General features: G+C 37.3%; 1 protein-coding gene across 2 annotated transcripts in view; it reads left to right on the top strand.

Moving 5' to 3' along the window:
• Nucleotides 1–24,302, top strand: part of CHN1 (chimerin 1) — a 212,560-nt gene that overhangs the window by 115,553 nt on the left and 72,705 nt on the right. For both annotated transcript variants that reach the window (XM_055397656.2, XM_088830214.1), the window contains exon 7: nucleotides 6,372–6,660. In XM_055397656.2, coding sequence (XP_055253631.1) covers nucleotides 6,372–6,660 — 289 coding nt within the window. The remainder of the gene's footprint in view (nucleotides 1–6,371; nucleotides 6,661–24,302) is intronic.

Below are 24,302 nucleotides of genomic sequence, written 5' to 3'. Positions count from 1 at the left end.
TGATAATTTTTAAAATATTGTCATCTTTTGGTTTGTTCCTTTCAGCTTGTTTTGATTACATTTGTTTGCCTTTATCCTTCATCAAAGAGATTTTCCTCAGATATCAGTTGATCCTTGGCTGACTGCTCATAATTTAAGTTTATTTGGCACTAAATGAATAGAATTAGACAGGAAAGAAAAGGAAGGACTTGAACAACACTGTACATCAGTTGGACCCAAAAGACAGGTACAGAACACTCAGCCAACAGCAGCAGAATACATTCTTCTCAAGCACACAGAGACCATTCATCTATCACATGTTAGTCGCCAAACAAGTCTTAAGGAATTTAAGAAAACTGAATCATACCGAAAATCTTTTCCAGTCACAATGAAATGAAATTAGAAGTCAAGCAGTAGAAAAATGGAAAATTCACAGACGAATAGAAATTAAACAGCACACTCTTGGGTCAAAGGAGAAATCACATGGGAAGTTGGAAAATATCTTCAGTTCAGTCGCTCAGAACGTGTCCGACTCTGCGACCCCATGAATCACAGCACGCCAGGCCTCCCTGTCCATCACCAACTCCCGGAGTTCACTCAAACTCACTTCCATCGAGTCAGTGATGCCATCCAGCCATCTCATTCTCTGTCGTCCCCTTCTCCTCCTGCTCCCAATCCCTCCCAGCATCAGAGTCTTTTCCAGTGAGTCAACTTGTCACATGAGGTGGCCAAAGTATTGGAGTTTCAGCTTTAGCATCAGTCCTTCCAATGAACACCCAGGACTGATCTCCTTTAGAATGGACTGGTTGCATCTCCTTGCAGTCCAAGGGACTCTCAAGAGTCTTCTCCAGCACCACAGTTCAAAAGCATTGATTCTTCGGCGATCAGCTTTCTTCACAGTCCAACTCTCACATCCATACATGACCACGGGAAAAACCGTAGCCTTGACTAGACGGACCTTGGTTGGCAAAGCAATGCCTCTGCTTTTTAATATGCTATCTAGGTTGGTCATAACTTTCCTTCCAAGGAGTAAGCATCTTTTAATTTCATGGCTGCAATCAGTATCCACAGTGATTTTGGAGCCCAAAAAAATGAAGTCTGACACTGTTTCCACTGTTTCCCCATCTATTTCCCATGAAGTGATGGGACCAGATGCCATGATCTTTGTTTTCTGAATGTTGGCAAATAAAAGCTAAAAAGTTGACTAGTAGTTCTGAGAACTTGAGAGAAGCCTCCCAAATATAGGATGATGTCTCTATTTTATGTCTTTTCAGCTGAGCTGGTAAGATTTCTGAGAGAAGAATCTTCCATTCTTTTTTTAAGGAAAAAAACAAGGCTTCTGAGAACCTGGCGGTAGAGAGAGATGAAGTCTCAGTCTTCAGTATTTGAAGCTCAGTTTACAGGATGATGCCTCTGCCTTCCACTCTGTCCGGTGTTCCTCAGTTCAAAATCTCCCTGATTTACTATCCAGAGAACAGAGCTCAAGTCTTCCACCAGTGCGGGGAAGGGGACAAGACTGGGGAATATGCGGGGATATCTAACTTTCTTAAACAGATCTTCTGCAATAATTCTTCCGTATCAGTTCCACCTTCCAGAGCTGCCTGGTGCCACCTTTGAAGGTTTAGTTAGATATACTGGTCTGCTTCTTTCCTCAAGATGATTTATTTTGCCAAGGGAATATCATCGTTGAGTTCACATATCTTAATGTTTTGTCCTATTTTGCCATCCAGAATTACACAGAAAGATAGGAAAAAGTAGTATCCTAACAAAAGTTTTAGATGGAGAAAATATTTTGAAATTCTGTATAGCTATGATCTCTCTCCCTCAGCTTTTCTTAGTTAATTTAAATTAATTTTTTAGTATTCAAGTGAATGCCTCCTCATATTCTTGTCTCTCTTTTAACCTTCCAAGAGTATGTTTATGATTAGAAGAATTTATGAGATATTTGTTTTTTACCACTAGCTTCTTTGACTCTGATAAAAATACACAAATACATATTTATGATAAATAAAATTGTTTTTGTATGCTGGTTTCTGGAAATAGTTCTAACATTTTATTGTTAACTTAGACAAATATGTTGTATATGTTTTGTTTTCTGTTTGTTAACAGGAAACATCTGTTAGCTTAGAGCTTTCCTTTGAAGAGATACTTCCCAATACTTTGGGCTCAAATCACAACTAATTCTTGGTTTCAGAAAAAAAAAGTAAAGTAAGACCCCAAAGGTCATTCTTTGTATCTACTTTCATCATTTTGTGCCTCTAGACTGAGTTTTTCTTTTATGAGTGCAGTTTACTTGCTAAAAAATAGAAAGGATGGTATTAAGGGTTCTCTTCACTTTTTAAAGTTAGTTCTTAGAATTATATATTTTGAAATTCATCTGAATGTAAATGGGCACAGCATTAAAACAGTTTTTCAAAACATGAAAACCGAAACCTGCAGTTGCTGAGTAAAGAGGCATTCTTTCTAGAAAGTCATCATTATTTATAGCAGTAGCAGTTCAGAACGGATTATCCTGGTCTTTCTTTTCTGTCAGCTGCAGTACCACTTTGGAGAAAACAAATTTTCATCTTGTTGAACTCTATCTAGGTGAGAGTTGGACCTATACAGTTTTGAACATGTTCATCAAAAAATGAACAGCTATTTAAAAATAAGGGCAGAAGCAGAGGGTGAATATAAGAAAAGATGAAAAAAATATTTTCCTATAAACATTAAGGGAAAATGGTTTAGCATTAACAGGTTTTATGAATTAATACTCTGCTTTCAAGAGTTCAGTGTGTGTGTGTGTGTGTGTGTCTCTGTCATGTCTGACTCTTTGTGACCCCATGGATTGGGGCCTGCCAGGTCCCTCTGTCCATGAGATTCTCCAGGCAAGAGTACTGGAGTGGGTTGCCATTCCCTTCTCCAGGGGATCTTCCCCACCCAGGGATCGAACCCGGGTCTCCTGCATTGCTGGCAGATTGTTTACTGTCTGAGCCACCAGAGTTATCGCTGGATCCATTTAAAACACCCTGCTTTCAATACACGGAGAAGGCAATGGCAAGCCACTCCAGTACTCTTGCCTAGAAAATCCCATGGATGGAGGAGCCTTGTAGGCTGCAGTCCGTGGGGTCGCTAAGGGTCGGACTCGACTGAGCGACTTCACTTTCACTTTTCACACATTGGAGAAGGAAATGGCAACCCACTCCAGTGTTCTTGCCTGGAGAATCCCAGGGACGGAGGAGCCTGGTGGGCTTCGGTCTATGGGGTCACACAGAGTCGGACACGACTGAAGTGACTTAGCAGCAGTAGCAGCAGAGCTTTCAATACAAGTATATATACTGACCTCTTTTCTTTGAAATCAGAAACCTAACTCCCAAGGCCCTGTGCAAGGACTCTTCCAGCTTCCCTCCTCCCCTCTTTGCACTCTGTAGTTCCACTCAGTTAACTGCATAATGTGAACCTGGGGCATCCTGAGTGAACAAACTCACAAAGAACTCCTCTTTGCTTCTCATTGGCTGTAAAGTCAACCAGTGCAGAGATGTTCCTACACAGCCAGTTTTACTTCAGTACATATTATTGAATATCTTGTTTTACTTTATTGTTTGATAATCATTCTGTCATTCTCTGCAGAAGTCTAAGTTAACATAGGAGACAGGGGACTGCAGTTGAACCTACTATCTACAGTTGACCCTTAAACTATGTGGTGATTGGGGATCCCTACGCTCTGCACAGTGAAGTTCACGTGTCACTTATAGTTGGCCCTCTCTATTCGTGATATCCACTGTCAGATATGCAGATTCAGCCAGCCTCAGATAGTGTAGTGCTATTGGATTTACTGTTGAAAAAACCCGAGTCATCAGTGCAGTTCAAACCTGTGTTGTTCAAGGGTTAACTGTATGTAACTTTATCTTAAATATTCTTATGTAATCCTCACAGTCAAATAATATTACTATTGTATAGAGTAATGTTATTCCTGTATCTTGGTGCAGAATCTGAAGAATGATTTTCCCAAAATCTCCTCACTGAGTGGCAAATCCAGGATATAAACTTAATTTGTCTGATGCCAAAGCCTGAAGTTTTTTGTTAAACACAAAGGAACCAGGACTTGCCTTCCCCTGTCCAAACCCTCTTTCAAGACTGCAAAGGTCTTTTGTACTGGGGCATAAACAATAACTCAGATCTTATGTGGGTTTGAGTGTATATGTTAGATCTTGTTAAACAGTGAGTTTCATGGTTTTCATAGTGTGAGGGGGATATTGGACTGACTTGGTATCATGTATCACTGTATAGAAATGTAACTTTTCTGTATATGAATAAGGTCATATATATTATTATAATCATTTTTTAGAAAACCACCTAAATATAAACTTTTAAAAATTCAGAACTTCATCGTCTTTGTTTTGGAAATTGGGAATCATTCACGCAGTCTCTTAAAGTCTAAGTTGAGAACAAACTTACTTAGACTTTTTTGCCCAATAACATAGAAGTAGCCAGGAAACTCCTCCTTGAATGGCTTGGAAAGAGCTTCATTGTAAAGGGTCAAGAAACCTTAGATTTCCACTCTTTCAGTTAACCATCCCACCTCTGTGGGGCCAGTTCAGCCATCTTCCCTTCTGCCCTCTGCTCCCATACTTAGCAGATTTCAGAAGACAGTTGAGTGACAAATGCCTGCCACCATTGCTTAGATAGTCTTTTTAAGTGCCATACCCATTGTGAAACTGCTTATTTATAAAATCTTAAGCCCCTGTGGAATAAAATGGTCTAATCCCTTACTGAAATGCCTTGAATGCAAGTGAAATATAAAAGAGCTTAATGTTAAACAATACTGTGTTTATTGCTGTATGAACCTTACAAAAATTATAAAGTGGCTTTCTATGTTTATTTTTCAGTAACAAATAATGAATATTAGTGAAGAGGAAATAATAAAAGCAGTGTTTTTAACTCAATAAAAGTGTATAACCTTGGTATAGAAATTTTACCTTCCAACTTTTTAGACATACATCATAAGGAAAATTTACTTGGGAGAAATATCTCTTAACGTTAGAGGAAAATGAGAATGGGAAGTGGAATTATATGGATCATTCACTTGAATATAAACTAAAATTTAATTGCTTTTAAAGAACCAAAAGCTAGATCAGTTTTATTTTAGAAGAAGGACCAGCATGTATAGAATATTGGGTTATAGATTAAATAACTATTAAAGTCTAATTTGAATGACAGAATCAGAGATACCTCAGGCCATTATTTAAAAAAAAAAAATTGACTCCTTTTGTAGGGCACATTTAAAGTGAAATCTTAAGAAAATTCTCACTTCTGTCTTCCTGAAATGTAACCTATACCAGAATAGTATTGTTGCATAAGTTTGCAGTTCTATTTAAACACTTAAACAGCTATTAATTTAGTGTTTCAGTTCATCTCTGTTCTATGTATTTTTAACAGTGAAATTAAATATATCCTTTCTGATTTGTTTGGTTTTAAATTAGGCTCACTCAGGGCTATCTTCCAGAGACTGTGAGATGGCCCTTAGTGCTTTTTGGCATCAGCTTTGTTAAAGTCAGTGCATGTTCTTGTCTTTGTCATCTTGGAAGGACATTAGGCTAGTGGTGCCAACTTGGATCCATTTCTGAGGTTTACCGCAGGAAGCAAAATACTGAAATTATCATAAACCATTCTTCTTCAGTTTTTTTTTTAAAATGCCACTGAAATATGACTCAGAAGTAAAAATAGAATTTCTCAAGTCCAGTAGTTTATGACTTATATGCCCTGTATATATTCCAAGCATCTCTTGCCCAGACTCAGCAAGCAGACAGAAGGATGACTATGTTAAAGGGAAGAGCGTGTCCTTAACCCATGGCTAGAAATAGCGTAAGTGTGTTTCTGTGCCATCCTGCTCTACCATATGACTCAGGTTCTGGAATCAGCTCTTCTTTAAGTGATGGCTGGCAACACACCTAGGTGAGCCCTTAGTGGAGCTTTCCCATTAAAAGACACGAATGGGGATCTGAAGTATATTGAATACTTTTATTGATCAACTTGGAAAGAACATGCTAATACAGAAATGACATATATATAGTTGACCATTGACTGTATTCTAATAGTATATGAGGTTTATTTTCCGCTGTTTTTCCTAGAGTCATTATGAAGTGGCTTAAAAAGATAAATAAGAACAAAGTTTACTTTCTAGGGTAGGCCTGCTTTGGTCTAGTTATCCCTCACTGTTGCAAATTCATTCTTTGTGTTCAAAAGTTTAACTTCCCATATTCCAGGCGATTCATAGAGATTGGCCACAGTTTATTTAAACAAACAAAGAAGACACACACAAAGCAATAGTTTTAAAGTTTTTTTTTTTTTTTTCGGAAAGAATTCACTTGCTTACGTTTCTTAAAAACATCTTTCCCATTTCATTGAGGCAGATTTGGAAGTCAAACCAGAAACTTCAGGCTCTACTACGATGGAAAGCACTTTGTTGGGGAGAAGCGCTTTGAGTCCATCCACGATCTGGTGACTGATGGATTGATTACTCTCTATATTGAAACCAAGGCAGCAGAATACATTGCCAAGATGACGATAAACCCAATTTATGAGCACGTAGGATACACAACCTTAAACAGAGAGCCAGCATACCAAAAACATATGCCAGTCCTGAAAGAGACACTTGATGAGAAAGATTCTACAGGCCAGGATGGGGTGTCAGAGAAAAGGGTAAGCTACCATGAAACGACACTTTATCTTCTTCTGTTTGGGGTCCTTACAAGAAAACCATTATTGCCAGAAGAGATTGACTTCTCCACGGTGCTTTGGAAAGGGTGTGCCTTTTCCTTAATGTCTAGTTTCTGTGATGCTGAGTTTTGCATATATCTAATTCTTACTCAGTTAAAATGTCAGGTATGTTTTTGTACTCCTGAGTATTTCTTATTTTATCAGTTTTACAGTTTTAAAAATTTGTTGGAAAAGTGGCCAACAAATTTTATAGTAAAAAAGTGTGAGTCTTAATCAGAAGCACAACTTATACTAGCTGTAGTACATAAAAAAATTAAGGGGGTTACATTATCTATCAGTTTGTTTTCTTTAAAAGTAATTTATAAGTAGTTCTCTTCTTTAGAAAATTGATAGATAACATGTATTTTTAAATACACATGGTTAAATTCAGTTTTTCAATAACTGTTACACTATTTTGAGAATCAGTCTTGAGTAAGAGGAGAGTTTATCTCTTCATGTACTTAGAAAGTAAATCAGGAAGATAAACTTTTCTATCGTTATGAAAGACAGTTTAAGTTTTTCATTTGTCTTAATTGTAATATATTTAAGGTTAACATCAGAACCTTTAATTCCTTGGCATTAAAATAATTTTACTTTGAAAATTGTCCCTAGTCTCCCTTGCATCCCCCAAAAAAAATAATGAGAATTTTCTCATATTTAATATTGTGTGGGATTTAGTTGGGAAAGTTTTATGTTTTCTAATTGTAATTGTTTTAATGAATTCTTATATTTTTGAGTATCTTAAGTTGCCATATTAAATAACTGTAGTATTATATAGTGATTTGAGCTTGATTCTGTCACCAAATAGATTTGTGCGTAAATTCTATCATTTTACCAGTAAGTTATTTAAATTCTCTGTGCTTTAATGTTATTTGTAAAATTGTAATAATATTCAGCTTTGGAGGATTGACTGAGATAGTATGTATAAAATAATCAGACACTTTGTGTTGTGACACAAAGTAAGCACTCAATGTGAGTTTGATGGGAATGTTACTATGACAGTCATATTACCTCAAGGCAGGATTCTAAAATATTGAATACTTTCCATTATCTTGGGGTATTTAGGTACAGAATGGAAATTTCAAATGTGCATTGTCCAACCTAAATCTTAATTTCTGGCAGATCTTAGAGTGGCATTTTGTGGCTACAGAGAAACCAACATTTTAAATTATTCTGTAGCAAATGGTTTTCATATACTTATATTTGTTAGGAACTACAAATCTTTTTGGGAAGTAACTAGAATTTAGAATCCTAAGTGCATGCTGTATTTAATATTGTTCTTTGCACTCTAGTTCCCATTTTCTCATTTTTATTTTTCATTCATGGCATTTTTTAGTAATGCTTGTATTTAAATATCTAGCACTGATATTAATGTTATGAAGATGTGTCTAGAATATTCTAAGTTAACATCTGTAAAATATTTTTTTAAATGTCTGTAAGTCTTTCAAATTGGGTCAGCCTAATGAGAAACTTTGCTGATGTGTTCTGTATACATTTTTCTACATTAAGGGACTCAAGTTAAAGACACTTAGTTATTTAACATTAACATAGGAATAGTCATTTAACCTCATAGGGCCTTGGTTGTCCCTCCTACGCAGTGAAAATATTTTCAGAGGCAAGAGACTGAGGTAGCTAGTGCCTGAAAGAAGCTTTTAGTTCTAAGAGCCATGGTGCCCTCTATATTCTGGCAACATTACCTGTATCATTACCTGGATTTTTGCGCTGGAGGCCAGTGGCATAGAGTGAAATAGCTGGCCCTGGAAAGTGTTTCTCTTCAGCAAACCTTGATTAAGACTCATCTCTTAAAAACTACTCTTTGTTTTAAGCTGCATGCATCTTAAATCTAGTTGGCTTAAAATCTACTCACTCAAAACTAGATTTATTTTATTTACAGGTGTCATCCAACAGGGCAGGGATGATGACCTGTTCAACAGCTTGAAACATTGATTCCCTGTCACAGTGGATGACATTTGTAAGTAAAGACAATCATGTTTAAATGGTTTAAAATACCTACTGACACAAGTGCACTTTGATAAATATTTCACTGGGTCCTGAATAGCTAAATCCCCTCTTATCCATCACTCCTTTTTCTCAGAGGTGGAAAATGTTGGCTTTGCAGGAGCTAGTATGCTGTTGTGGAAAGGATATGAGCATTGGAGTGAAGAGCTGGGTTCTACCACAGGCACTGATTTTTTGTCACTGGGGCAAGCTTTTTCACCTCTCTTGAGACTGTGTTTCCCCCTTTAAATAGAAGGTTCTGGACTAGATGACATCCATGGTCTGGTTCATATGGTCTGTGAGGTACAGGCTTTGTATGAGAACACAGCACGAGAAAGAGCACTGAAGTGAAGTCTAGAAAGGTGAAATCTGTTTTCAGTGTATCTACTAACTGTACAACCTTGAGACAAATCCCTAATCTGTCTGAACTTCATTTTTTCAATATATAAGGCAAGGGCTTTTCTACAAAGCAGTAGTTTACAGGATTTTAGTAAATACTGCAAAAAGGGTTCTGTGCTCAAATAGGTTTGATAAAAATTAAGTTTTTTAAAAAATAAACTTAATCATTTCTTTTCTGTAGACTGCACAGCTTTGTTAATCCCTAATGTGCATTGTGACTCTCAAGAATTCTCCCAAACTTATCTGAATCACCTCACCCCTATTCAGAACGTTTTGGGAGAATAATGTTTCATGAAACCCACTTTGGGAAGTTTTGAGCCGGATGATCTCTTAAGGTCTTTCTTTGTTCTAAAATTGAAGGATGAGAATTCTACATGTATTTTTTTCAGTCCTTAAGATATTTAAGTTGAGTGGCTGAGCTTTTGTGGAAGGTTGACAGGATGGCTTTTTTTTTTTTTTAAGATTTTTTATTATTTATTATTTTGGCTATGATGGGCCTTCATTGCCGCACACAGGTTTTCTCTAGTTGCAGCAAGCAGGGGCTACTCTGTGTTGTGGATCTCGAACTTCTCATTGTATTGGCTTCTCTTACTGCAGAGCACAGACTCTAGGCATGTGGGCTTCAGTAGTTGCAGTGCATGGGTTCAGTAGTTGTAGCACACAGGCTCAGTTGCTCTGTGGCATGTGAGATCTTCCTGGGCCAGGGATTGAACCAGTGTCCTTTGCATTGCAAAGCAGATTCTTAACCACTAGACCAACAGGGAAGCCCTGGCAGTATGGCTTTATGGCCATAACATTTTTTTTTCCCTAAAAGATTGTTTTATTTATTTAAGTATTTATTATAATAGGAGGCTAATTACTTTACAATATTGTGGTGGTGGTTTTTGCCAAACATTGACATGAATCAGCCACGGGTGTATATGTGCATGTGTCCCCACCATCCCAAACCCCCCTGCCGCTTCTCTCCCCATCCCATCCCTCTGGGTTGTCCCAGTGCACTGGCTTTGAGTGCCCTGTTTCATGCATCGAACTTGGACTGGTCTTCTGTTTCACATACGGTAGTATACATGTTTCAGTGCTATTCTCTCACATCATCCCAACCTCACCTTCTCCCAGAGAGAACAGTTTCTTCTTCCCAGTAGTGAGTAGAGTGTACTTGCTTCAACAGGTACTGGACCTGTGGCAGAACTCTGGTTTTGTGATGATTCTACATGTACTAGAAATGTAGCTTTACATTCGCCAAAACCATGCTTTTGAAAATGTCTCCTGTAACTGTTAATAATACATGTTGTCAAATAAAATACATAATTTGCATTTCAAAAACCATACTGTCAGTCAGAACTCTTGACTCTAGCCAGAACCACTTTCCTTTCGGATTTAGTTCTCTAAGCTCAAAACCTGTCTCATATATAAGGATAGCCTGTGATGGCAAGAGGGGGCAAAATCAGCTTGTTGGTTTTATGGAAGTTCACCGAGCTAAATAACTTATGTGTGTCCATGTGTATATACATGTTTCCTTTCCCTAGAATTTTGGAATGAGTGCAATTCTTGGTATGTTTATATATATATAAACATATATGTAAAATATGGTATATATGGTATACATACCATATATATATATGTATATATGGTATACATACCACACACATATATATAATTTAAGGAATTTCCTGTACATTTAAATTTTTTTTTCAAAGACTTCTTTGGAGATCCCCAGACTGCATACGTATTACAGAGCTTTGTTGAAAGCCCTACCAAAAATGCTATAACTACTGGAATTCTTTGGCTAGCTGCATAAAGTGACAGGAGTCTTTATCCCCTGGGAGAGAAGAAGGAGCATGGACTGTCTGGTTTGCTAATTGTCTTAGTCTCCCACAAAGCCACTCTTCTCAGTGTTTTTACTTTGCTTAAAAATACATATAGCACATTTTCTGTTTCTGTATCATCTCAATGTAGAAAGCATAAGAAATCCAAACTTAAATTTAATCATTATAAAAGTAACAATACCAGAGAAGTGGGTAGCATGAAACAGTCTGAAGAAAACTGGTTACTGGATTTTGTGTTTTCTCAGTCTCTGGGGCCTTTTTTTCTTCTTCCTTGTTCCTCCCCACGCTGTGTTCCTCTTGTTCTCCTTTACTCTACTTTTATCCTCATCCATCCCTCTTGTCCTTCGTCAGGTCTCCCATGTGGTTGGTTCAAGGTTAGGATCAGTTGTTCAGGGAGAACAGGCCCCTAGAGAACTGCCACATGCGCCCAGGGTCACTTATTTGTATTAAAAAATCAACTAAGCAGTTTATGAGGAGGCTACAACTTCCATACAGAACTTCTCATAGTGGGTTTGTCCTCTTCTCAATGACCTTCTTAAGAAATCAAGTACAGTTTTTAAAACAAAGAGCCTGCATGATCACTGTGTGTGCTAAGTCACTCAGTCATGTCCGACTCTTTGTGACCCTATGAACTGTAGCCCGCCAGTCTCCTCTGTCCATGGGGTTCTCCAGGCAATATACTGGAGTGGGTTGCCGTTTCCTCCATCTTCCCAACCCACGGATCAAACCTGCTTCTCTTACGTCTCTTGCATGGGCAGGCGGATTCTTTACCACTAGTGCCACTTGGAAGCTGACATGGTCAGTATATATATATCCAAGTCTGTGTGTTCTTAGCAAGCCCTTAACCTCCCTAGATCTCAGTCTGCTGCAGTCTTTAAAAAGTCTACGGATTCCATTGCACGGGTGGTTATGAGTATTAATGGGATTTTGTAAAGTGGCCTTCCTTGTACGTGACATGTTACTGCCCTCTAGGCTCAGAGTGATCACCAACCAGATGCCGATTCATGGTCTCAGTACTTTTCCCCTCCTTCACTGGAAACAGCATGTGTAGATCTATCTTTTCAGTGCTTCATTGGCCCTCTGAGTTCACAAGATAACATCAAAAGGCTCCTACTTGCTTCATCACAAAGTGGAGTCTCTTAGTAAGACTGTCATTTTAGTTGTAATGTTTTTCAGGTCATGTGTTTTCAGGGAAATATGGGCAACAAAGGAATTGTTGGTATGTAGTAGTGATTGCAAAATCCTATAACTTGTTGAAGTTAAATTCTATCACTGTGGACTCTTCACTTTCTAATCTGTAATAAGGACTAATCTGTAACAATGACAGAGGGTTCTTAGGTGCAGGGAGGAAGATCTCTGCCCTGCTAGAGTCTTGAACCTGAGCCAGGAACACTGAGCCAGCCCTCTTCTGATCACCAGTTGTCTCCCTTGCCATTCCTCTCTGACCTGGGCTAGGTCCCATGGCAGGTGTTAGTCACAGTCAAGAAGATGGGAAAGTAGGGTGTCCTCCGCTCTCAGAATCTTTAGAATGTCTCTGTGCAGCAGGGACAGATACATGGTATATTCATAAAATACATTTTTTCTAGACAATTCTAGAAAAATTGTCTTTGTGACATTAAGTAGTTTGTGAAGGGTGGCGGATGGAGACACATCTTTAGGGATATGCTCAAAGAAGCTGACATGGCAGAGGGCGTCTCCCCAAACTCACAGTACCAGTCATGTGTCAGGACAAGCTCGACCCCACCAGAAAATCTCATGCTTGAAATGATTGATGAAAATTCAAATGTGACCCAGGAAATTGTTTGTGTGAATCTCATCTGTCCTTCTATAGTATCACCCACAGAAAGGATTAGTAATTGAAAGCCATTAGGGAAAACCAGATGGAAAGAGGAAGATGAAAGATAAACAGCAGTTCCTCAGCTCCAAAGAACCAGGCCAACGGAAGACCAAATTGTAATTTTCCAAGCCAGCTGCAGTTTTGGAAGATTTCTGTGTATGGGCCAATTAAATAAATAAAATAACTCTTAAATCACTGGTTTGAGGGTTTGAAAAGGAAGCTACTAGAAATTCTTTCACAATTGCTATTTTAGAGCCTTTAGAATTTTGGTGAGGAAATAATCATTGTTGGCAAGATCCCCATTCATTAGCTTCATGGAACAGAAATCAACTCTGCTGGCCTCAGGATGGTCACAGCATTTGGGGTCCCAAGCAAGTAGAGGCTATCATGCGATAATCTGGCCTTCCCACATTGCTCTCTGACTAACTTTGTGGGCCCATTCTAAAAGAATCAGCTCACCAGTTTTAGAAAATACTTATATCAGACCTTATGTTCAATTATTTGGATCTATAACTTTCATCTTCTGCGTTTTGCTCCATATTTTCCCCTTCTATTTGAAGTCATCCCCTCTCCCTCTAATATTTAGACCTCTTGGAGACTGATAAGTCATAGCTATGGCTTGAGCCTTTCTGTGAGTTATGAAAACTTAATGCTTTTTATATGGCCTCCTAAGTTAGTCCTTAACTCTTCTTTGGTTTCCTTAAAGTTACCTTTGTTGCTCAGTCGTTTCAAACTCTGACCCCATGGACTGACTGTATCACGCCAGGCTTCCCTGTCTTTCATTATCTCCTGGAGCTTGCTCAAACTCCTGTCCATTGAATCAGTGATGCCATCCAACCATCTCATCCTCTGTCATCCCCTTCTTCTCCAGTCTTTCCCAGCATCAGGGTCATTTCCAGTGAGTCGGCTCTTTGCATCAGGTGGCTAAAGTCTTGGAGCTTCAGCTTCAGCATCAGTCTTTCCAATCAGGGTTGATTTCCTTTAGGATTGACTGGTTTGATCTCCGTGCAGTCCACGGGACTCAAGAATCTTCTCCAGGACCACCATTGAAAAGCATCAATTCTTTGGTACTCAGCTTTCTTTATGGTCCAGCTCCCACATCCATACATGACTACTGGAAAATCATAGCTTTGACTTGACAGAACTTTGTTGGCAAAGTGATGTCTCTGCTTTTTAATATGCTGTCTAGGTTTGTCATAGCTTTTCTTTCAAGTAGCTAAGTGTCTTTTAATTTCATGGCTGCAGTTACCATCTGCAGTGATTTTGGAGCCCTCAAAAATAAAATCTTTCACTGTTTCCATCCATCAGTGGATGTCATGATCTTAGTTTTCTGAATGTTGAGTTTTAAGCCAGCTTTTTGACTCGCCTCTTTCACTTTCATCAAGAGGCTCTTTAGTTCCTCTTCACATTCTGCCATTAGATTGGTGCCATCTGCATATCTGAGGTTTTGATATTTTTCCTGACAATCTTGATTCCAGCTTGAGATTTATCTAGGTATAACTTCAACAAGTTATCATAACTGGTCAGAAATACTCAAACCTGAGTTTTATATTGCAGTTATTAAGATTCTTTCAATAGGAAATTATAGATGTCTCTAATGGCTACTACTTGTACCCTTGTTTGTATGTCTCTTTAAATTTTTGTGCTGCTATATTATTTTCACTGTGGTTTGCTCAGTAACTTGAATGAATCAATCCTGTTATCTTCTATTTCCTTAGCTTCTAGAACCATCCAGTGAAAATCCACTAATGCTATAGATTTGCTGGTAACCTATTTTATATTATTTAATTTTATATCTCATACAACTTAAACATTTTCCTTGATGATTTCTAAGTTTCTGTACTTATTTACCAGCAATGTTTGATGAAAGGTCATCTTTGCTATAGAATTTCTTGCCAAAAGCAGAAGCTTTTATACAAGCTGCAGATTGTTTAGCACCTTCTTAAGAGATTTACAACTCCTTTCTTTTTGCCCATTCAACAGGAAGACATCCCCAAGTGTGGATATATTGATAGTTTACATCGTAACTTTAGAATGACTTTGGGCTGTTGTGCAAGTTCATAGTAAGGAAACAACTGATGCCCTAGCTCTTGAGAAAATTCTCTTTTTCTATATAGTGGGGAAAACTCTACAAATGAACCCATACCTCTTTATAAGCTCATTTCCCAATAATTCTTTATAACTGAATTTTATTGAGTATCTTTTACATACTGTCAAATGTATTTAGTTACGTGTACAATTTGGTGACCTTTGACAGATGTATGCACCTGTGTAAAGCACCACCTGCAATCAAATATAGAACATTTCATTGCTCCAGAAAGTTCCCAAATGTCCCTTTGTAGAAAATCCCTCCCCTCCCCTCCCGCCTAAGGCCACTACTGATAAGATTTCCATCAGGACAAGAAATTTGTTTAATGGTTGATATGACAGGTGACGTCCTATTTAATGTTTTAGTTTTCTGCATTTATAGCACTTCTGACCTCCACCTTTTTACTTATTTTTAAACTTGTCATCTTATTATTTTTAAATACCTATCTTCCTTATCTCTGTTAGATATAAAATTTTTCAAGTCATGTATTTTTAGGGAAATACAAACAACGAAAGAATTGTTGATGTGTAATAGTGGTTGCAAGATACTATAACTTGTTGAAGTTGAATCCTATCACTGTGGACTCTTACTTTAGTTTATTAATTTTGGGTGCATAGCGAGAGAGGGTTCTTAGATGCAGGGAGGAAGAATCTGCTGGCATCTTGGACCTAGCTGGAAGCACTAAGCCAGCCCTTCTTTAATCACTCACTGTCCCCCATGCCTTTCCTCTCTGACCTGGGCTAGGGCCTATGACAGGTGTTAGTCACGGTCAAGTTGATAGGAAAAAGTGTCCCTGCTCTCTGACTGTGAACTGTACTACATAGTATGAGGTATAATAATGAGAAAAACTATCATTTTTGCTTCCTGCTCCCAGTCTACTCCAAGGAAAAAAGGCATTCTTTGTGGCAGTGATATGATTCCAGAATTCCCTATGGAACACCACTAAAGCATTTTTTCCAGCTTTGTAAAGACTGCTAAAGCACTTAGATTTTTCTCTCTACAATCCTTGAAAGCATGCAGTTATAACCCATTCAGGAGTCCTGTAGACCAGAGTTCTCTGCCCAGTCCCAGGTGAAGAATGACATTCTCTTGTGTAACAGGCTTCCATGGGGAAGACTATATAGGTCACATAAAATTCCTGGAGAAGTGGTTATAACTTTTCTCCCATCTCCCTCAGAAAAGCCTGTTGGAATGGGAGTGAATGAGAAAAGTGAAAAACAGTAAGAATATAAAAATCCTACTATATCCTGCTATTGACAGGTTAACATAACCAATAATATTCTGCTGTTTGCCCTTCAAACAGTAGCCAAACTGAGTGTTTTATATGTGAGTGTGTTTGTATATATGAATATGTGTGTGTGTGAGAGAGAGAGAGAGAAAGAGAGGGCCAAACGTGTATAATTTACACTTACCAGTTCTGAATTAACAGAGCTTTAGAGGAAAGGATTTCCATTAAATTCCAACTGCAGGATACACAAGAAGGACTTTTCTGGAACCGTTACTTAAACCAGAAATATATTACAGTCTTGTGAACATAACATTCAAATTTACCACTTATTTCAGTGTGAATAGTAAATTTCCTTTGTTTCCTTTTAGATAAAGCACCCACACACACACCAGTGCCTTTGCCTAATGATTATGACTGATGATTGCCTAATTAATTTGCCTAATTAATGATTATGACTGATGCTTTAGTTTGGAAGTAGTGTTCATAGTTACTGCAAGGGGGCTTTTTTTTTTTTTTCGATTTTAGATTTTTATTTACTTTTCATTTTTTTAGCTACCCAATTTTTATTCTTCTTGTAGTTTTTAAATTAACTTTTATTGAAGTATAGTTGCTTTACAGTGTCTTTTAGTTTTTGCTGTACATCAAAGTGGATCAATTATACGTGTACATGTATCCACTCTTCTTAGGATTTCCTTCCCATGTAGATCACCACAGAGCTATACAGTAGGCTCTCCTTAGTTATCAATTTTATTTATAGTAGTTTTATTTAATTTATTTATATATGTCTATCCTAATCTCCCAATTCATCCCACCCCCCCTCCGCACTTGGTAAACATAAGTTTGTTTCCTACATCTGTGACTCTGTTTTGCTTTGCAAATAAGTTCATCTGTACCATTTTTCTAGATTCGACATATAAGCAATATTATACAATTCTTGTTTTCTGTTTATGACTTCCTTTTTTTTTAATTCATAGTGATATTGGGCTGTAAACAAAGGGTTTTCACTTTGGGTTTCATACAAGAATATTCTAAACTTTTAAGCTAAATTAATTTTTTTCACTCTAGGACAGAATGCATAAGTAGTAATGGATTCTTAACATTTGACTTAGTGTTAGCTCATAAAAGAAATTCTGTAGCCCTGTAAGCTAATGTTTGGTCATAACTTTGAAGCAGTCCACAGCATCTAGTTCAAATGCCCTAAACATCCTTTTCCCTTTCTCCCTTAATTCCTTATATTTTGAGATTTGCTTTCCATAAAGATCCACCTTTACTTGTCAGATGGAAGCACTTCAGAAGGAGCTTTGATTATCACATATTAGCTTCTGTTTATCCAGCCCCTCCTACACACACTCCCAAAACTGTTTGTTGTTTTTTTTTAATTGAGCATCTCCTTGGAACAGGAGATTAGGATCTTCATCTTATGACTTTGATGATGTCACTTTAAGCATGTCATCAACTTCTCTGAGCCTCGGTTGTAAAATGAAGGACTCAGCTTCAGAAATTACATTCAAGTCCCTCTAGGTATCACTCATAAATTTTTTTTGTTAACCCTCAAGAGGTTTCTCAGACTTAAAATTCTGTACTTCTAAGAACTTATTATTTAAGAGGTAGAACAGACTAAAAGCATGCAGATTTTTTAATATTTATGTTTATTTTGGCGTATAGTCAGTGTACAATGTTGTGTTAGTTTCCAGTGTACAGCACAGTAGTTTAGTCCTACATGGAGTGGGTAGCCATTCCCTCCTCCAGGAGATCTTGCCAACCAAGGATCAAACCAGGTTTCCTGCACTGCAGGCAGATTCTTTACCATCTGAGCTATCAGGGAAGCCCCGCACATATATCTGTTCTTTTCAGATTATTTTCCCATATCTTATTACATAGTATTCAGTAGAGTTCCCTGTGCTGTATCAGTTCAGTTCAGTTCAGTTCAGTTGCTCAGTCGTGTCTTGACTCTTTGCGACCCCATGAATCACAGCACACCAGGCCTCCCTGTCCATCACCAACTCCTGGAGTTCACTCAAACTCATGTCCATCGAGTCGGTGATGCCATCCAGCCATCTCATTCTCTGTCGTCCCCTTCTCCTCCCGCCCCCAACCTTTCCCAGCATCAGAGTCTTTTCCAGTGAGTCAACTCGTCGCATGAGGTGGCCAAAGTATTGGAGCTTCAGCCTCAGCATCAGTCCTTCCAATGAACACCCAGGATTGATCCCCTCTAGAATGGACTGGTTGGATCTCCAAGGGACTCTCAAGAGTCTTCTCCAGCACCACAGTTCAAAAGCATCAGTTCTTCGGCAATCAGCTTTCTTCACAGTCCAACTCTCACATCCATACATGACCACGGGAAAAAGGTCCTTATTGATTATTTTATATATAGTAGTGTGCATGTGTTAATTCCAGTCTAATTTATCCCTTTCTTGCTTCTTTGGTAACCATAAGTTTGTTTTCTAAGTCTGTGCATCTGTTTCTGTTTTGTAAATCAGTTCATTTGTATCATTTTTTAGATTCCACATATAAGTGATATCATATGATATTTGTCTATGTTTGGCTTCACTTAAAATGATAATCTCTAGGTCCATCCTGCAAATGGTGTTATTTCATTCTTTTTACGGCTAAGTAATATTCCATTGTATATACATACCACATTTTCTTTATCCATTTACCTGTTGATGGACATTTAGGTTGCTTCTATGATTTGTATGTTGTAAACAGTGCTGTAAGAACATTGTGTACATGTGTCTTTTTGAAGTATGGTTTTTTCTGGATATGCCCAGGAGTGGGATTGCTGGATCATCTAGTAGTTCTACTTTTGTTTGAGGAGCCTCTGTGCTGTTCTCCATAGTGGCTGTACCAGTTTACATTCCCACCAACAGTGTAAAAAGGTTCCCTTTTCTTCACACCCTCTCCAGCATTTGTTTGTAGATTTTTTTTTTTTTTTTGATGATGGTCATTCTGCCCTATGTGAGGTGATACTTTATTGTAGTTTTGATTTGTCTTTCTCTAATAATTTGTAATGTGGAGCATGTTTTCAGGTGCTTTTTCGCCATTTGTATGTCTCCTTTGGAGAAATATCTATTTAGATCTTGTGCCCATTTTTTAAAATTGGGTTGTATGTTTTTTTTATATTGAACTGCATGAGCTGTTTGTACATTCTGAGATTAATCCCTTATTGGTTGCATTGTTTACAAATGTTTTCACCCATTCTGTGAGTTGTCTTTTCATTTTGTTTATGGTTTCTTTTGCTGTGCAAAACCTTTTAAGTTTAAACATGCTGATTTAGGTATAGGCTTGACTCTGCTTTAAGTCTTGGAGCTGGTCATATGTATATATATATATTTTTTTTTTTTTGCCTCAGGAAATTGAAGGTCTCTTCTTGCTCCTCATTATAGATCTCTTAAAGTTATAAAACTGGGAACAGTAGCAACTATCATTTATTGAGACTCTATGTGAGAAAGTCAGCTACTTTACCCGATTATCTCCTTTAATCTTTATTAGCAATCCTTTTGAGGGTAGGTATTATAATAACATAAATATCTTTGGAGATGATAGGTTTATGGTGAGTTATCAAGGGATTGTATAGGTGTGTTTTAGTAGGGCATCCTCTATTTTATTTATTTTTTTTTTAAAATTTTTATTTTTTTTTAATTAATTTATTTTTTATTGGAGGCAAATTATTTTACAATATTATATTGGTTGGTTTTGCCATACATTGACATGAATTTGCCCCGGGTTTACATAACTTCCCCCTCCTGATCCCCCCTCCCACCTCCCTCCTCCCTTTATCCTGCCTCTGGGTCATCCCCGCATGCCAGCCCCGAGCATGCTATAACATGCATTGACCCTGAACTAGTGATTCGTTTCACATATGACAACATACGTGTTTCAGTGCCATTCTCCCAAATCATCCCACCCTCACCCTCTCCCACAGAGTCCCAAAGACTGTTCTATACATCTGTGTCTCTTTTGCTGTCTCGTATACAGGGTTATCATTTGCATCTTTCTAAATTCCATATATATGCGTTAGTATACTGTATTGGTGTTTTTCTTTCTGGCTTACTTCACTCTGTATAATAGGCTCCAGTTTCATCCACCTCATTAGAACTGGTTCAAATGTATTCTTTTTAATGGCTGAATAATACTCCATTGTGTATATGTACCAAAGCTTTCTTATCCATTCGTCTGCAGATGGACATCTAGGTTGCTTCCATGTCCTGGCTATTATAAACAGTGCTGCAATGAACATTGGAGTACATGTGTCTCTTTCAATTCTGGTTTCCTCGGTGTGTATGCCCAGGAGTGCGATTGCTGGATCATATGGCAGTTGTATTTCCAGTTTTTTGAGGAATCTCCACACTGTTCTCCATAGTGGCTGTACTAGTTTGCATTCCCACCAACAGTGTAAGAGGGTTCCTTTCTCTCCACATCCTCTCCAGCATTTATTGCATGTAGACTTTTGGATAGCAGCCATTCTGACAGGTGTGAAATGGTATCTCATTGTGGTTTTGATTTGCATTTCTCTGATTATGAGGGATGTTGAGCATTTTTTCATGTGTTTTGTTAGCCATCTTTATGTCTTCCTTGGAGAAATGTCTGTTTAGTTCTTTGGCCCATTTTTTGATTGGGTCATTTATTTTTCTGGAATTGAGCTGCAGGAGCTGCTTGTATATTTTGGAGATTAATCCTTTATCAGTTGCTTCATTTGCTATTATTTTCTCCCATTCTGAAGGCTGTCTTTTCACCTTACTTATAGTTTCCTTTGCTGTGCAGAAGCTTTTGATCCTCTATTTTAAAATATGAAATCACAGAGGATAACCAGACCCTTCCAACCAGATGCCCCTTGATGTCATTGTGGAGACTGAACATTGGACTCTGTTAGTATTTAATCTAAGTAGATCACTGTACTTTGAATAATGGGGTTACTCAAAATAGGGAAGTTAAAACATCCTGGAACCTGTCCAAAGGAAGTTGTAGTTCAGATGGGCCCTTCACCCACTGAAGCATGTTACTGTTGAACTGCAACTCTTTATGTTCAGTTTTTAAAATAAACTCTTATCAAATATTAAAAGAAGATTCTGCCTTACAGAATAAGAGAGCTTATATTCAAACTTTAAATGTAAAAAAAAAACAAAACTATCCTTCTCTATAATGTAGCTTAGTTCTCTAAAAGTTGATTGTGTCAAATGCTCCCCTCCCTTCTTTAAGTACCACAGAGGTGTACAAATCCAAATAGTCTTGTTCCTTTCCTTTCATAGGAACAACAGCAACACCAATAAATAAGAAAAGATTTATACTTATGTGATGTAAATTATACGTAAATGTGCAAAGCTGTCACTTCAGCATGTGTATTTTATATCACTGAACTGATACTTAATAGAATGAGATCTGGATAAATTTCTTTTAAGTTTGTATAACTGAACCATATTAAATGATTAACATAATTTATCTATGTATTAATGAAATGTAAGATTTATAATATAATAAAGCATGTCACATTTATTGTATTTATGATTAGTCAGCACGCTTTTACATTTTCAGTAGTTAACTTGAATTCAGGTTGACATCTAAAGGTTTTCATCATTTCAGTCTTCAAAGTGCTTATTAGCATTTCATTGTCAAAGTTGGTGCTTACTTAGCTCTTTGAAACTGACAAGAGACCTCTGAGTTGACAGTCACCTCCTAAATAAACAAGATTTTGAAGGAAGTTGAAGTGTCTTTCAAATCAGTATTCCACAGACTATATGTAAAATTTACTGTGGAAAGTTTATTATAATTTAGAGGCAAAAAGAAAAATAAAAACTCTCAGCTTTTAAACTCAATTTGAGTTTATCATTTTTCTTGGTATCTCTTAGAAGCAGGGAAACCAATAGTGAATAAAGATTGAATCAAAAATATTATTAATATTAGTCCTTTTGAGAAATGAAATAGTGAAGAAACTTTTAAAAAGTAAATTTAATGTAAAATAAACTTCTGGGAAACTTATAAAATATGTAGTCATGAATAATTTTTTGTTATTTTTATTAAAGTGATAAGTCAGATCAGTGCTCTTACCAGTGAAACTTAATATACAGTAGAGCTACCTACATAAATTTTGATTCAATAGAATCAACATGGGACCCAGACATCTATTAATATAATTAATTATATATATATATACACTCTCTATATATTGTGTGTGATGTGTATGAGATCCTGTGTGTAGAAAGGTTATGGCTTATGTGTTAGGTCAGTGATTCTCAAACTTTTTGGACTTAGGATCCCTTTACACATAATATTAAGAACTGGATTCTTTTAAATGCTTCTACATTCAGTATATGGTGATATGTTATTTTGGTTCAAGTATATGAAAAAAAATCTGACCTCATACAAATAAACATTTGGTAGAGGAGTGTCTTAAAAGCCTTTTCAGATAATTTGGTTGTTTTTCTTTGATATACCAAAACTGGATAAGTATAGTTTCTTAAAGATTACTTGCAATACAGAATCTGAAATGTTGTAAATAAGCATTTCTTATTCTGTTACACTAAAATCCATTGGTCTTTCTTGAACTCTGAATGGATCTTTCAACTTAACCACATGCATTGGTCATTTGGAAAATAATGGTTCACTGAGTTATTTAGGACTTTCAAACATTGAAACATTTCTGTATATGATACAAAAAATCACATTTCTTAGTATCATCATTCATTTTATCAGAAAACTCATTAAGTAGTGGGAAGCTGGCACATTCAGTGTGGCAGACACAAAGTTTACAGAGTTTTTATTTTCATTTGCATGTTTGGATGTTATCATTGACTGTCATCTTATTTTCCTTGAGGTGGCAGGCTCATTTGTTCATTTTTGAGAAACTTCCAAGTCTCAGTAATCAGTACTTATGTTAGTTGTTCTTCCCAATTAAAAAATAGGATTCCGTGGAGAAAGCCACCAACTCAGCTTGCAACTCAAACAATACTTCTAGAGAAAACCATCCCCACAAAGTCCCAATTGCCTTTTACATCATTTGGTATGATGCTGAGTCTCTCTTTGGGATAGTTTTTCGAATGTAGGGGTATAAAGCTCTAAACATAATCGAGAGTAGAAACAACAGAAGAGACGAGTTAGGAAAACTGTCTAAATATGTGACCCACAGTAACTAATTTAATGTGCTGGTGTTCAAAAACACCAGTACGACTGGTGGAAAATAGTGCAGTAAATTCTATGCTTAGTATCTCAAAACCAATTTCTTTTGAAAAGGAAGACAACAGAGAAAACGCTGTTCAAATGATGACATGGTTTAACATTTGTAACACTGGAAAATGCAACTAAAGCATCCACTTAAAAATGTACAGCTGATCCTGTAGGAAGAGATATTTTAGGCAAGTAATTTTTTTAACATCATACTTCTTAATGTCTTCCTTATTAATTCATGCATTTGAAAATAGTTTCATCTTGGAATTTTCCAGCAAGTTATGAGTTTGAGTTCATAGGAAGAAAAATAAACTTTAGGCTCATTAAAGGTAGATATTACCAAATTCCCTTTTCCTTCTCACATTTTCTTGGAACTCATTAAGTACAGAGGGATTTTCAGTTCGGTTCAGTCGCTCAGTCATGTCCAACTCTTTGTGACCCCATGGACTTCAGCACACCAGGCTTCCCTGTCCATCACCAACTCCCAGAGCTTACTCACACCCATGTCCATAGGATCAGTGATGCCATCCGACCTTCTCATCCTCTGTCACCCCCTTCTCCTCCCGCCTTCAGTCTTTCCCATCATCAGAGTCTTTTCCAGTGAGTCAGTTCTTTGCATCAGGTGGCCAAAGTATTTCAGCTTCAACGTCAGTCCTTCCCGTGAATGAATATTCAGGACTGATTTTCTTTAGGATGGACTGGTTGGATCTCCTTGCAGTCCAAGGGACTCTCAAGAGTCTTCTCCAACACCACAGTTCAAAAGCATGAATTCTTTGGTGCTCAGCTTTCTTTATAGTCCAACTCTCACATCCATACATGACTACTGGAAAAACCATAGCCTTGACTGAACGGACCTTTGTTGGTAATGTCTCTGCTTTTTAATATGTTGTCTAGGTTAGATGTAACTTTCCTTCCAAGGAGCAAGCATCTTTTAATTTCATGGCTGTAATCACCATCTGCAGTGATTTTGGAGCCCCCCCAAAATAGTCTCTCACTGTTTCCTTTGTTTCCCCATCTATTTGCCATGAAGTGATGGGACCAGATGTG

Source organism: Moschus berezovskii, chromosome 2 (genome assembly GCF_049115385.1).
Source record: "Moschus berezovskii isolate FMDL1 chromosome 2, NW_MosBer_1.0, whole genome shotgun sequence".
NCBI lineage: Eukaryota > Metazoa > Chordata > Mammalia > Artiodactyla > Moschidae > Moschus > Moschus berezovskii.
The sequence above is the reverse complement of the archived record's forward strand: the minus strand, read 5'-3'. Positions and strand labels throughout refer to the sequence as shown.